General features: G+C 41.9%; 1 protein-coding gene across 12 annotated transcripts in view; it reads right to left on the reverse strand.

The window, feature by feature from the left end:
- Positions 1 to 13,178, reverse strand: part of LOC116974495 (LIM domain only protein 7-like) — a 214,372-nt gene that overhangs the window by 110,436 nt on the left and 90,758 nt on the right. For all 12 annotated transcript variants that reach the window (XM_033022998.1, XM_033022990.1, XM_033022989.1 and 9 more), the window contains exon 4: positions 10,646 to 10,752. In XM_033022998.1, the coding sequence (XP_032878889.1) occupies positions 10,646 to 10,752 (107 nt within the window). The remainder of the gene's footprint in view (positions 1 to 10,645; positions 10,753 to 13,178) is intronic.

Consider the following 13,178-nt stretch of genomic DNA (forward strand, 5'->3'; position numbering starts at 1 on the left):
TGAGCTTAGGGCAAGGATAGGTACGAGCGACTGGGATGTTGTAGTCATGACTGAAACCTGGTTAAGGGAGGGGCAGGACTGGCAGCACAATGTTCTGGGATACAAGAGCTTTAGGAGAGACAGGGTGAGGGAAAAAGAGGAGAGGGGTTGCATGTTTGTACTCGCTAGAATTTAGAAGATTGAGGGGGGATCTTATAGAAACTTACAAAATTCTTAAGGGGTTGGACAGGCTAGATGCAGGAAGATTGTTCCCGATGTTGGGGAAGTCCAGAACAAGGGGTCATAGTTTAAGGATAAGGGGGAAATCCTTTAGGACCGAGATGAGGAAAACATTTTTCACACAGAGAGTGGTGAATCTCTGGAATTCTCTGCCACAGAAGGTAGTTGAGGCCAGTTCATTGGCTATATTTAAGAGGGAGTTAGATGTGGCCCTTGTGGCTAAAGGGATCAGGGGGTATGGAGAGAAGGCAGGTACAGGATACTGAGTTGGATGATCAGCCATGATCATATTGAATGGCGGTGCAGGCTCGAAGGGCCGAATGGCCTACTCCTGCACCTATTTTCTATGTTTCTATGTTGGTTGAGGAGGATGTCACGGCTGTGTTCAGAGGTGACATTACGGATGGCTCGTCTAGTGAGACTACATGGGTGGAGCTGAGGAACAAGAAAGGGATGATCACCTTGTTGGGGGTGTACTACAGACCCCCTAAAAGTCAACGGGAATTAGAAGAATTAGAAGAACAAATGTGCGGGAAATTGCAGACAGCTGCAGGTCAAATAAGGTTGTTGTAGTAGGAGATTTTAACTTTCCCAATATAGATTGGGAAAATCTCAGCATGAAGGGTTTAGATGGGGTGCAATTCCTCAAGAGAGTTCAGGAGAGTTTTCTTAAGCAGTATGTGGAGGCTCCCACATGTGAGAGAGCAACGTTGGATCTAGTATTGGGAAATTTGGAAGGGCAAGTTAATGAAGTGTGTGCGGATTAGCCTTTTGGGACTAGTGACCACAGTGCAATTAGGTTTATGATAGTTATGGATAGGGACGGAGAGGGTCCACGTGTTAAAATGCTCAACTGGGGTAAGGCCAACTTTGAGGATGTGATTGAAGGTCTAACTCAAGTTGATTGGAACAGGTTATTAGAGGGGAAAGGAACATCAGCCAAGTGGGATGTTTTTAAAAGTGTTCTGACGAAAGCTCAGGATGTGTACGTCCCCGTTAGAGTGAAGGGCAAAGCAGGCAAACGTAAGGAAGCTTGGCTGACGAGGGAAATTGAGACGTTAGTCAAAAACTAACGCATAGGATGCATGAGACAGGTACAGGCAGCTGGGATCAAGTGCACCCTGGAGGAGTTTCGAGAACTAAGGAGTAAACTAGAAAAGGAAATCAGTAGGGCAAAAAGGGGCCAAGAGATAGCTTTGGCGGGTAACATTAAGGATGTCCAACAGATTTTATAAGTACATGTGGGAAAAGGGTAACTAGAGAGAGAGAGAATGGGACCTCTCAGGAATCAAAGTGGTCACCTCTGTGTGGAGCCACAGGGGATGGGCAAGGTCCTAAATGAGTATTTATCCTCTGTATTTACCGACGAGAAAGACAGTAGGACGGAGGAAATTGGAGCAGTCACTGGAAGTGTCTTGAGAGCGGTCAGCCTTACTGTTGAAGAAGTACTGAAAGTGCTGTCGTGTTTGAAGGTAGACAAATCTCCAGCGCCTGATCTGATATATCCGAGGACATTGTGGGAAACTAGAGGGGAAATTGAGGGAGCCCTGGTTGAAATTTACGAGCCGTCCTTAAATACAGGAGAGGTGCCGGAAGACAGGAGGGTGGTAAATGTTGTACTTCTTTTCAAGAAGGGCTGCAGGGAAAATTGTGGGAACTACAGGCCAGTGAGCTTAACATCTGTAGTTGGTAAATTACTGATGATTATTCTGAGGGATAGGATATACAGGCATTCGGATGGGCAAGGGCTGATTATGGATAGTCAGCATGGTTTTGTACGTGGGAGGTCGTGTCTCACAAATCTGATTGATTTTTTTGAAGACGTGACCAAAAAGGTTGATGAGGGCAGAGCTGTAGATGTTGTATACATGGACTTCAGTAATGAGTTCGACATGATTATGCATGGTAGGCTGCTCTGGAAGGTTAGATCGCATGGGATCCAAGGAGAGATAGCTGAATTGGTAGCAACTTGGCTCCATGGAAAGAAGCAGAGGGTGATGGTGGAAGGTTGCTTCTCAGACTGGATGCCTGTGACTAGTGGTGTGCCTCAGGGTTCGGTGTTGGGCCCGTTACTGTTTGTCATCTACATCAATGATTTGGATGAGAACATACAGGGCAAGATTAGCAAGTTTGTTGATGATACAAAAGTTAGTGGTTGTGCAGATAGTGAAGTTATTGTCAACAATTGCGGCAGGATCTGGATCGATTGGCCAGGTGGGCAGAGGAATGGTTGATGGAATTTAATACAGAGATGTGTGAGATGTTGCATTTTGGGATGTCGAACAAGGGCAGGACCAACACAGTAAATGGTAGACGTTGGTGAGACCACATTTAGAATATTGTGTTCAGTTCTGGGCACTGTTATAGGAAAGATATTGCCTCGCTTGAAAGGGTTCAGAGAAGATTTACGAGGATGTTACCAGGACAAGAGTGTGTGAGCTATAGGGAGAGGTTGAGTAGGCTGGGTCTCCATTCCACACTCAGGAGGATGAGAGGTGATCTTATAGAGGTATACAAAATCATGAGAGAAATAGATCGGGTAGATGCAGTTTCTTGCCCAGAGCAGGGGAATCGAGGACCAGAGGACATAGGTTCAAGGTGACGGGGAAAAGATTAAATAGGAATTCGAGGGGTAACCTTTTCACACAGAGGGTGGAGGGTGTATGGAACAAGCTGCCAGGGGAGGTCGTTGAGGCTGTGACTATACCATCGTTTAAGAAACATAGACAGGTACATGGATAGAACAGGTTTGGACGGATATGGACCAAGAGCAGGCTAGTGGGACTAGTGTAGCTGGGACATTGTTGGCCGGTGTGGGCGAGTTGGGCCGAAGGGCCTGTTTCCACACTGTATCACTCTATGACTCTATACACACAAAATGCTGGAGTAACTCAGCAGGTTGGGCAGCAACTCTGGAGAAAAGGAATAGGTTACATTTTGGGTCGAGACCCTTCAGACTAAGAGTCAGGAGAGAGAGAGAGAAACTAAAGGAATGAAAAGGCTCCGAACAAATCAGAGCCGACACGAATGGCCAAGGAAAGATGGAGCCACAATGCAGGGGTTACTTGAAACTAGAGAAATCAAGTTTCATATGCTGGGTTGTAAGCTGCTGTTCCTCCAATTTGTGTGTGGCCTCACTCTGACAGTGGAGGAGACCCATGTCAGAAAGGTCAGTTCCTAATTTCAAGTAACCCCTGCATTCCCTCGCTCTCTGCCCCTCCCCCGGTCATCCTGCTAGTTCCACTGTGTGCATCAACATATGCCTGCATTATCACCTCTTCCACAGCCATCTATGGACCATTTTGGGCTCCACCTTTCCTTGGTCATCAGTGCCAGCTCTGATTTGTTCTGAACCCTTTCATACCTCTAGTTTCCCTTTCCTCTGACTCCCTGTCTGAAGAAGGGTCTCGACCCCACACCTTTTCTCCAGAAATGCTGTCTGACAAACTTAGCATTTTGTGTCTAAACCGGAGCACCTGGAGAAAACCCACAGTCACAGGGAGAAGGTACAAACTACGTACAGACAGCACCTGTAGTCAGGATCGAAACCAGGTCTCTGGCGCTGTAAGGCACCAACTACCGCTGAGCCACTGTGCTGGATCTGGGATACAAACTCTGTATCTCAGAGAATCAATACTAATTGTCATGCACCCGATTTATAACACCTCTTAAGCTGCTCCAATACAGTCCCAAATGCATATTTATTCCTGCACACCTTTTCTCCAGAAATGCTGTCTGACAAACTTAGCATTTTGTGTCTATGTTTGGTGTAATCCAGCATCCGCAGAATATCTCTAAGAACCTGGTGCATAAGGGTCAATTGTACACGTCGTGGAGAGTGATGCCTCTCAGGAGTGCCAAAAGCCTAACAGCACATGCATTCTCGTGATTTTCAATCTAATGAAGTGAATGGCTAAATAAAACAGTGAGTGCTGGAAATACTCAAGTTAGGCAGCTTCTGTGGAGGGAGAAACAGTTAACTTTTCAGATCGGTGACCCCTCTCTAAAATCTCCAAAGGGATATTGGCCCAAGACATTATTGGTTTGCAGACTGACTTGCTGAGCATTTCCTGATTGTAGAAATCTGAAAACAATCTGTGATGTTCTGCTTTTGCATTGGGCTAAAGAAAATTCTGATGAGCATTCTGAATGTCTCTGGTCAGTAAAAAGAGTGTCTACAATTAGCTCAACCCCAGCATTAAATGTTGTGCCTTTTAATCACAGTTATGTGAAAAAGCATGCCAATATCTGATGTGTAACAATGCCCTTCAAAGTGCAATGAAAGACCTCGCACATCGCCACCTTTGATATAGACAGATAGACACAAAATGCTGGAGTAACTCAGCACGACAGGCAGCATGTCTGGATGGAAGGTATGGGTGATGTTTCGGGTCGAGACCCTTCTTCAGACCTCTCGACCCGAAACGTCACCCATTCCTTCTATCCAGAGATGCTGCCTGTCCCGCTGAGTTATTCCAATTGTTTTAGTCTATCTTCGGGGTAAATCAGCATCTGCAGTTCCTTCCTACTACCTTTGATATCACTTCTTGAAATGCCTTGGAACTCTTTTGGTGTTTTAATTGCTAATGAAATGCATGCAGTTGTTGCCAAGAGAGAGTGGTTTTAGTCATGACATAGGATAACTTCCTACAATTCCACGAAAAGTACCAAATGATCCACCAGTGGACATGCTTCTTTAGCTGAACACTCCATGGTCAATTTATTGATCCCATTAGTACCCACTTAGTTTGTTCTCTCTTGGAATGGGGATCAACATGTTTATATTGCAAATTGCCTTTGCAAGATGGTGATGAGCCACTGCAGACTGAGGGCTGAACTATTCCCACATTGCTGTTGGATAGGAGATTCCAGGAGGTCAACTCAGTACTGATGTCACTTGGAGTGATGTTTCCATGAATTTTTACCCTTTGTCCTTGTAGACACAAGGGACTGCAGATGCTGGTTTGCAAAAAAAGACACATCGTTTTCAATAGTTCTCAAGTAACTCAAAAGGTCAGGCAGTGTTGTCTCTTCATGTCAGGACCCTTCATACTGATTGAAATAGGGGGCAGAAACTTGAAGAGAGGTGTGGGCCGGATAAAGGTAGAGGTGGGTGGGGGGGTGGGGGGATATTGGGAGTGATTGTGGGAGAAATGGGTTCACATCCAGATAGGGCACAGGGAAGGGGGGGGGGGGGGGGGGGGGTGTGTGGGTTGGTTAGTTACTTAAAATCAGATAATTCAATATTCATATCAGAGAGAGCAGAGATAATAGGTTTGAGGGGTACTGTTGAGGTAGTCCTGGCATCTTGCTGTGGTGCATTTTCTAAATGGTTTACATTGCCCAGTAATGGATATAATGAAAGTTGGAACTTGGGCTGAGGATGCCAATCAGAGTCAGGGCAGTACAGTTCAGAACAGACCTATGAGCTCACCTGGTCCATTGGGCTAGTTCTATTTGCCTGCATTTGGCCCATAGTCCACTAAACTCTTCCTATCTATACATCTACAAATCTTATAAAAGTCATAACCGTATCCACTTCTATTGCTTCCTCTGGCAGCTCATTCCAGATACAGGCCACCCCCTGCATGAAAACAAGGTCTCATAAATATATCTCCTCTAACCTTTAGCTTATGTCCTCTAGTATCCTTTACCCTGGTGAGAAAAGGTGCGCATTCACATTATCCATGCTCCTCGTGATCTTGTACTTCTCAGTAAGGTCATTCCTCGGCCTCCTGAACCCCAGGGAAAAAAGTTCCAGACTGACCAAATTCTTTCTATAATTTTACAGCAAACACATGTAACATCCTGGTGAATCTTCTCTGCATCCTTTCCAACTTATTGACATCCTGGCTTCCTATAGCTGGTTGACCAGAACTGTACACAGTATCCCAAATGCGGTCTCTCCAACTGCATGGCTTAGAGTGTAAACAGAGTTACATTCATTTAGACATGTGGATATTATTCTTTCACACTTACAACGTGTCCTAATGATAGAGGAGTGTTGGGGAAATCAGGAGGGTAGTTCCCAGTCACAGATACCAACAATAAGAGGTCAGATATTAGTCATATCATGTGGCTAGTGTTACGTTTCCAGTCAATGGTGCCCATAGATTAGGGCAGGAGATTTGGTGACAGTAATGCAGGTGACAGAGTCTGTTGTTTATACTTCCTCTTTAATGCTACTTTAAATATAAATTGTACACTGTTTGACTTGGTAACACCGGTGGAATAAAGCTGCAAATAACAGCAAAGCTATGCTTTTGATCCCACCCCCCCAAACTATCAGAAGAAAAATATCAAGCAGTTAAGAGAAAAGTGTTAATGGCTTCACTTTCCATTGTAATGCATGCCGCTGGTCAAACCTGTTCAATTGCATTCACTTGCGGTTGGGACAAGAGGTTGTGCAACTTGTAAAAACACCTGCAATGCCTCAAGTTCAAAAGCAAGGCTTCAATCCCTTTGCAACGAGGGTAGGATTTCACGTGCAACATCATAACTTGCATGTGGGAGAAATAAGCTGCCACATGCTTTTTGCATGACAATACTCGAGTTCAATTTGGGTAAGTTCGAGATATCAATGCTTTTATGATCATAGAAACTGAGCTGTAAAAAAAGTATTATCTTCAGGAAATTATGTCAACCTTATCCCCTCCTCCCACCTGTAATTTTCCACTAATTCAAAACTGGTTTCAATTTGGCGTCCCAGACACCAGAAGAGTTTCATGACCAGATATCATTAGCAGTTTAAAATAGTTCTGAGCTTCAGCCAAAAAAACCACAGCAGAAATTTCACTCAAATCCTTCACTATTGCTTTTCAAAAAGCATTTTAAAAGATTGGTTGTGGCCGCACAGTGGCACACCTGGCAGAGAGAGCCACTGCCTCACAGTGCCAGAGACCTGGGTTCAATCCCAATGCCGAGTGCTGTCTGTGTGGAGTTTGTACGTTCTCCCTGTGACCTTGTGGGTTTCCTCGGGGTGCTTCAGTTTTCTCCCACATCCCAAAAAGGTGCAGTTTTGCCTCTGTAAATTGCCCAAATTGTGTTGGGAGCCGATGGAAAAGTGGGTATATCATAGAACTAGTGTGAGAAAGTGATCAATGGGCGGAGTGAACTCAGTGGGCTGTAGGGTGTGTTTCCATCCTGCAGGACAATTGGCCAAATCTTATCTTCCCAAATCTTTGCCCACATTTTTCATCATAGAACATTTGCACATTGGATGTTTATTTCCAAATATTGTGGTTTTCCTAGCACCAGATCTGTCATCAGGTGATATCGTAGAATGATACTCGTGTCAGATACATCCAAGATAAATAGCTTAAAGTTGGGAATAATAATTCGATGATTTGGACCAGATGCAGGAAAATGGAATTAGCATAGGTAGAATTTGAAGAAGGGTCATAGAAACATAGAAATTGTGCGTAGGAGTAGGCCATTTGGCTTTGAGCCAGCACCACCACTCAATATGATCATGGTTGATCATCCAAAATCTGTACCCCATTCCTGCTTTCTCCACATATCCTTCAATTCCGTTAGTCCAAAGAGCTATATCTAACGCTCTCTTGAATACATCGGACCCATAGCGTCACCTATCCAAGTTCTTCAGAGATACTGCCAGATCTGCTTAGTTTCTCCATCACTTTTTGTTTCTTTTTGTAAACCAGCATCCACAGATCCTGGTTTCTAGTATAGGTACGTATTTGATGGTCAGTCTAGACACAGTGGGCCGAAGAGCCTACCTCCGTGCTGTGTGATTATGACTACGAGGTCTGAGGAAAATGCAGTCTCTTTAGATTTTACTTTAGAGATACAGCATAGAAACAGGCCCTTGCCCATCGTATCCCCGCCTACCAGCGATCACCCCGTCTACTAGCACTATCCTACACATAAGGGAACGTTTACAAAAGCAATTAACCTGCAAGCCTCTATTTCTTTGGAGCACGGGAGGAAACCGGAGCACCTGGAGAAAACCCACACAGTCACAGGGAGAAGGTACAAACTACGTACAGACAGCACCTGTAGTCAGGATCGAAACCAGGACTCTGGCGCTGTAAGGCACCAACTACCGCTGAGCCACTGTGCTGGATCTGGGATACAAACTCTGTATCTCAGAGAATCAATACTAATTGTCATGCACCCGATTTATAACACCTCTTAAGCTGCTCCAATACAGTCCCAAATGCATATTTATTCCTGCACATAGCATTAAAAAAATTCCTTCAATCAGAAGGGAAAAGCAAACTGGAATACCATTTTGAAGACTGAAGTCGTCCAAAGTTTTCCAAATTTAGTTCATTTTAGATACAGCATGGAAACAGGCCCTTGACCCACAGAGTTCAAGCTGACCATCGATCACCCTTTCACACTACTTCTATGTTATTCCGCTTGCTCATCGACTCACCACGCATTTGGAGCAATTAACAGAGCCCAATCAACCTACAAATCCACGCGTCTTTGGGATGTGGGAGGAAACCGGAGCCCCCGAAGGAAACCTACATGTTCACAGAGAGAACGTGCAAACTCCACGCAGAGAACACCCGAGATCAGGATCGAACTCCATCGCTGGCACTGTGGGGCAGCACTTCTACCAGCTATGCTGCTCTAATATTGCCTTCAATAAAATAAGAACAAGGAAAAATAAAAGATATTTGGACGAATAAAGTGCGCCACACCACCAGCCGGACCTCGCGCTTCTCTTTCCCTTCAATCTATACACACAATAGAAAAAACTGTAATTAAAGCTGTAATTAAAACTGTAATTAAAGATCGACCAACATAAAAATATCATTCCCAAATAAAATAGCTTGACCACCATCTATCATTTTGAACTAATTGGAGCAAATCTCCATTGTAATTATTTTCCTTTCAATATTTCAGAATCAATGTCCAAGTTCTGTTGAGTAAAAGATCTATTCTGGTTATGCTATTCTCCCATTGACCACTACATAAAAAAAACATGCAAAGTTACTGCTAAGCTCTCATTTCAACCAAACATAGAAATGTCACACCATATTCTACAATTTGACAACAGTGCGTTTTTAAATTACTCATCGGAGTGTGTTGATAGTTATATTAAAAATATAAACAGAAAGAGAATATCCATTCAAATTCTCTGACTCTAGAACCATTGCTATCCATTCACAAACAGATACAATGCTTGAACGAACTCAAAAATAGGCTTGGATAATAGTATCAAATGTGTGGCCGGCTTTGATTTTGATTAAGAGATATGGTTCCTGCTGTTATGAGCTTCAGCCAAAATAATCCACAGCAGAAATGTTTTTCACTCCAATCAAGTAAAACTCAATAGGTTTTACTTTGATGTGCTTTATTCTGATCAGATCATGTTGTTGCCATTCTAAAGATCTCATCAGTAAGTCTAAGCAAAATCAGGAAAGTCAACTATACAAAATCAGGGCATCAGGAGTCAGAAACATCATAACTCACGCAACATCAGCTCTTCACTCTCACAACTTTAGTTACCAATTATTATTTTGAAAAAAGGCCTTGCTGGGCTGAACACCAATAAGTGTTTGTAAACCAGCAATAACCTCATACATAGCATGAAAATAAACAACGATTTAGATCTGGTCTGAACATGGCAAAATGTTACAAATATGAATGGAAGTCCGTGGCCTTAGAAATATTATAGAAAGATTGCTTGACAAGTCTTTTAATGGCACAGACAACAAATATTTGAATACAAGCAGGGTAGTCATTATATTCAAGATTTGCACTGACATGTATAGATTACCTCTCTAAATAACTACGTGCAACACCACATTACAAAACTACAAAAAAAAACATTCCATACAGGTTGGTTCAGTTTGAGCACTTTAGGATTACTGAACCATTATTTAATTTTCCAGGTCTGCAACACCATGTAAACTTTCCACTAAAAGCCAAGACTTTACAAAAATAAATCTTTCATTCGCAAATGGACTTATAACGAAACATAAAGGTCCTGTATAAGGATCAATAGTTGTAAGGCAGAAAGAACATGTAGTTTGATTCCATTCATCCAACCTGTAATTTTCCACTAAATCTCAACTAGTTTCACTTCAGGTTTCGCAGACAGCAGAACGTTTTTGTAACTGAAGATATCAATGACAGTTTCAAATAATTTCGAGCTGCAGCCGAAATAACCCACAGCAGAAATTTATTTCACTCAAATCCTTCACTATTGCTTTACAGGAAGCATTTTAAAAAGATTGGTTGTGCCATTTATCAATCCAAATCATGTTCTTCCCTCACATTTTCCACAATAGAACTACTGTATATAGTTAAAAGCATAAATACCAGCGAAAACAAAGACACATCAGCTTCAGGGAAAAATACACACATGCACGTTAAAAGCATACAGCAGTCGTTGCCAGCTCTGGACTACCGATGTCATGAGTTCATTAAACACAAAAGCTGCACTTACTTGACAGTGACGCGACTGGATAAATCCTGTAGATCTCCTGGGTGAAACAGCTGTGCTTCTTTCAAGCCAATTTTCTGACAGCCCTTCAAGAAAACATTTACGTTGTCCTGAAAAGACGAAGTGAATTACCAGCTTAGTTACACAGAACACAAGGGAGGCTAGCTCAGTATAATATCCTTTCCTTTGAAGTCCAATGCCGAGATAAAGGCAATGGAGAAAGGGGAGGGGTGAGGAAAGAGGGACAAAAATCTTCTAATGAAACAAAACTGACAACCTGTCGATGTGGGCGACCCGTGGAACTGAGTGGCTCTGTCTATTACCTGTTATAGCATGACTGCACAGCATGTGGGCTGCGACCATTCCTGACGTCTGTATTACATAAACATTCCACCCTCGTTTTAGTCTCTCATGACACATCAGATTACTTCTAGATTTCAAGTGTCTATTTGAGTAAACTTTTCGTGAGTATTCACCCACTCAGAAAATGCCAAGTTACTCCAAAAAGGGACTCCAAAGTAGTGTTTAACACTTCCTCCCGCTTGTAATCGTGGTGTCAAATGTACATATAAAACTTGTTTTTTGCGGTGAAGTTCGACATCTTCCAGAGTGAAACACTTCATTTAAATATGCACTTAAGCAAGTACTTAACCAAGGTGTGCTACAATGCTGCATTGCTTATGAGCATTTGGTAAAGAAATCTTACTAAGGCAAGAAAAAAAAAAGTCAGGTTAATATATGGTTAAAATTAAACAGATTCCCAAATCTATTTATTGATCCCTTTAGGTCAGAGCACACAAGAACATTTTTTTCTATCTCATTTGGACTTTGAAATTGAAAAGTACAGACTTTGCAATTGAAAACGATGCCAAAAACAATCCCTTTGCAAATATTTCTATTGTAGCCTTCAATTTCAAAATGAATACATGCCGCTGCTAGCCTAATAACCAAAAACAAGGGACTTATTTAAAGCAAAGTGGGTTGAAATTTATAACCATTTCAGAATAATATGCAATCCCTAATTACAAGCTGCTCAAATTATTAATTTTTCAAAGAATTATGACTAAAACCTTTGACTTATTTGTTCAAAATACATTTGGGCATGTCATGGCTTGCTTTGAAAACCTTTATTCATCATTCATATGGAGCAACATGTCACATCGATTCAACATAGCACAACCTTTCTACAAATGTTCCCTAACAAAAGCCAAATGCTGAAATAGACGAGTTGATAGTTGAACTGATTATTTGTTGATCCATGACTGATGCTACAAAACAAAGACTGAAAACAGGTCCACCTTCATTTTTGATCTGACAGAAGATCAACAGCAACCATATGTTTGCTTGGTAAATACTGCCCATGTGCCAAAGATTTTGTTTTCCACAGCAGGATAAGATGGGTTTTATATTGGTAGATCGTTATCATTAATATATGTGGTAAACTAGTGATGAGAAAATTAGGATTATTATTTTACCAGTTTTCTCTCTCAATAAAACACTGCAAGGAACTGCTTTGCAAAGATTCAAATGAGGCATTCCCTTTATGTAATCTGAAAATTCTAACATTTCCAAAGAGTCTTTCAAGTTTGAGAGAGGGGAGAAGAGCTGAGAAAGAAATTTGTAGATTGATGCAAAAAATAAATTGGCATGCTTCAGCTCAAAGCTGTTATACAAGTTATTTTATTAGTTACAAAGCTCCAATGAGACCAACGGGGCAAATATTTGTTGTTTGTTTTATCCGCCAAACACGTGATTTGATACCACTTACTTAATGAACACTGCTTCTGAAATTCAAGTCCATTGAAGATAGTGGAACCAAACTTCATAAGCCAGGTTCAATGTGCATTTATTACGCAACAAAAGTTTTTCACTGTACCTTGGTACACATGACAATAAACTAAACTAAATTGAACTTATTACTACATTAGTACAGACAACAAATAGGGCTTCTGCCTTGGGAGCAATAAGTTGCTCTACTTCCTATTTTAAAACTTTATTTTAATGATTTTTAATTCTTTTAATTACACAACACGTCAAGGTTATTTTAAATCATTTTTAAATAAGTAAATTATTATTTTAAATCATTTAAAAACTATATTGATTCGTTTCCCCTAATTTCCAAATGTCTCTGATTATCAGACACAAAGAAACAGTACGAAGGCCTTTGACGGTCAGTTGTCAGAAGGGCAGCCCAGGGGCAGCGCTACAGTTTCTGTGACCTTTGACCTTGCTGCCACTCATGAAGCACCATGTCCCACAATACCGTCATTGCAGTTTTACCAGCCGGATGACGGGTGTCTTCACTCCATGTGCGGCAGGTGCAATGCACTTCATTATAAGGACTGATCGATAACAAGCTTTGTAGCTTTATTTTGCAGATCATTTTGATGACAAGAATGTTGAGAGTAAACAAAGAATAACCTTAGCCAGTACAATCGTAAAACTTGATGATCCTGGCCATGAATATCTTGGTTCCAACTTGCGACTAGACTTTAGAGATACAGCGTGGAAACAGGCCCTTTGTCCCACCAAGTCT

This window comes from Amblyraja radiata, chromosome 6 (assembly GCF_010909765.2).
Source record: "Amblyraja radiata isolate CabotCenter1 chromosome 6, sAmbRad1.1.pri, whole genome shotgun sequence".
Taxonomy (NCBI): Eukaryota; Metazoa; Chordata; class Chondrichthyes; order Rajiformes; family Rajidae; genus Amblyraja; species Amblyraja radiata.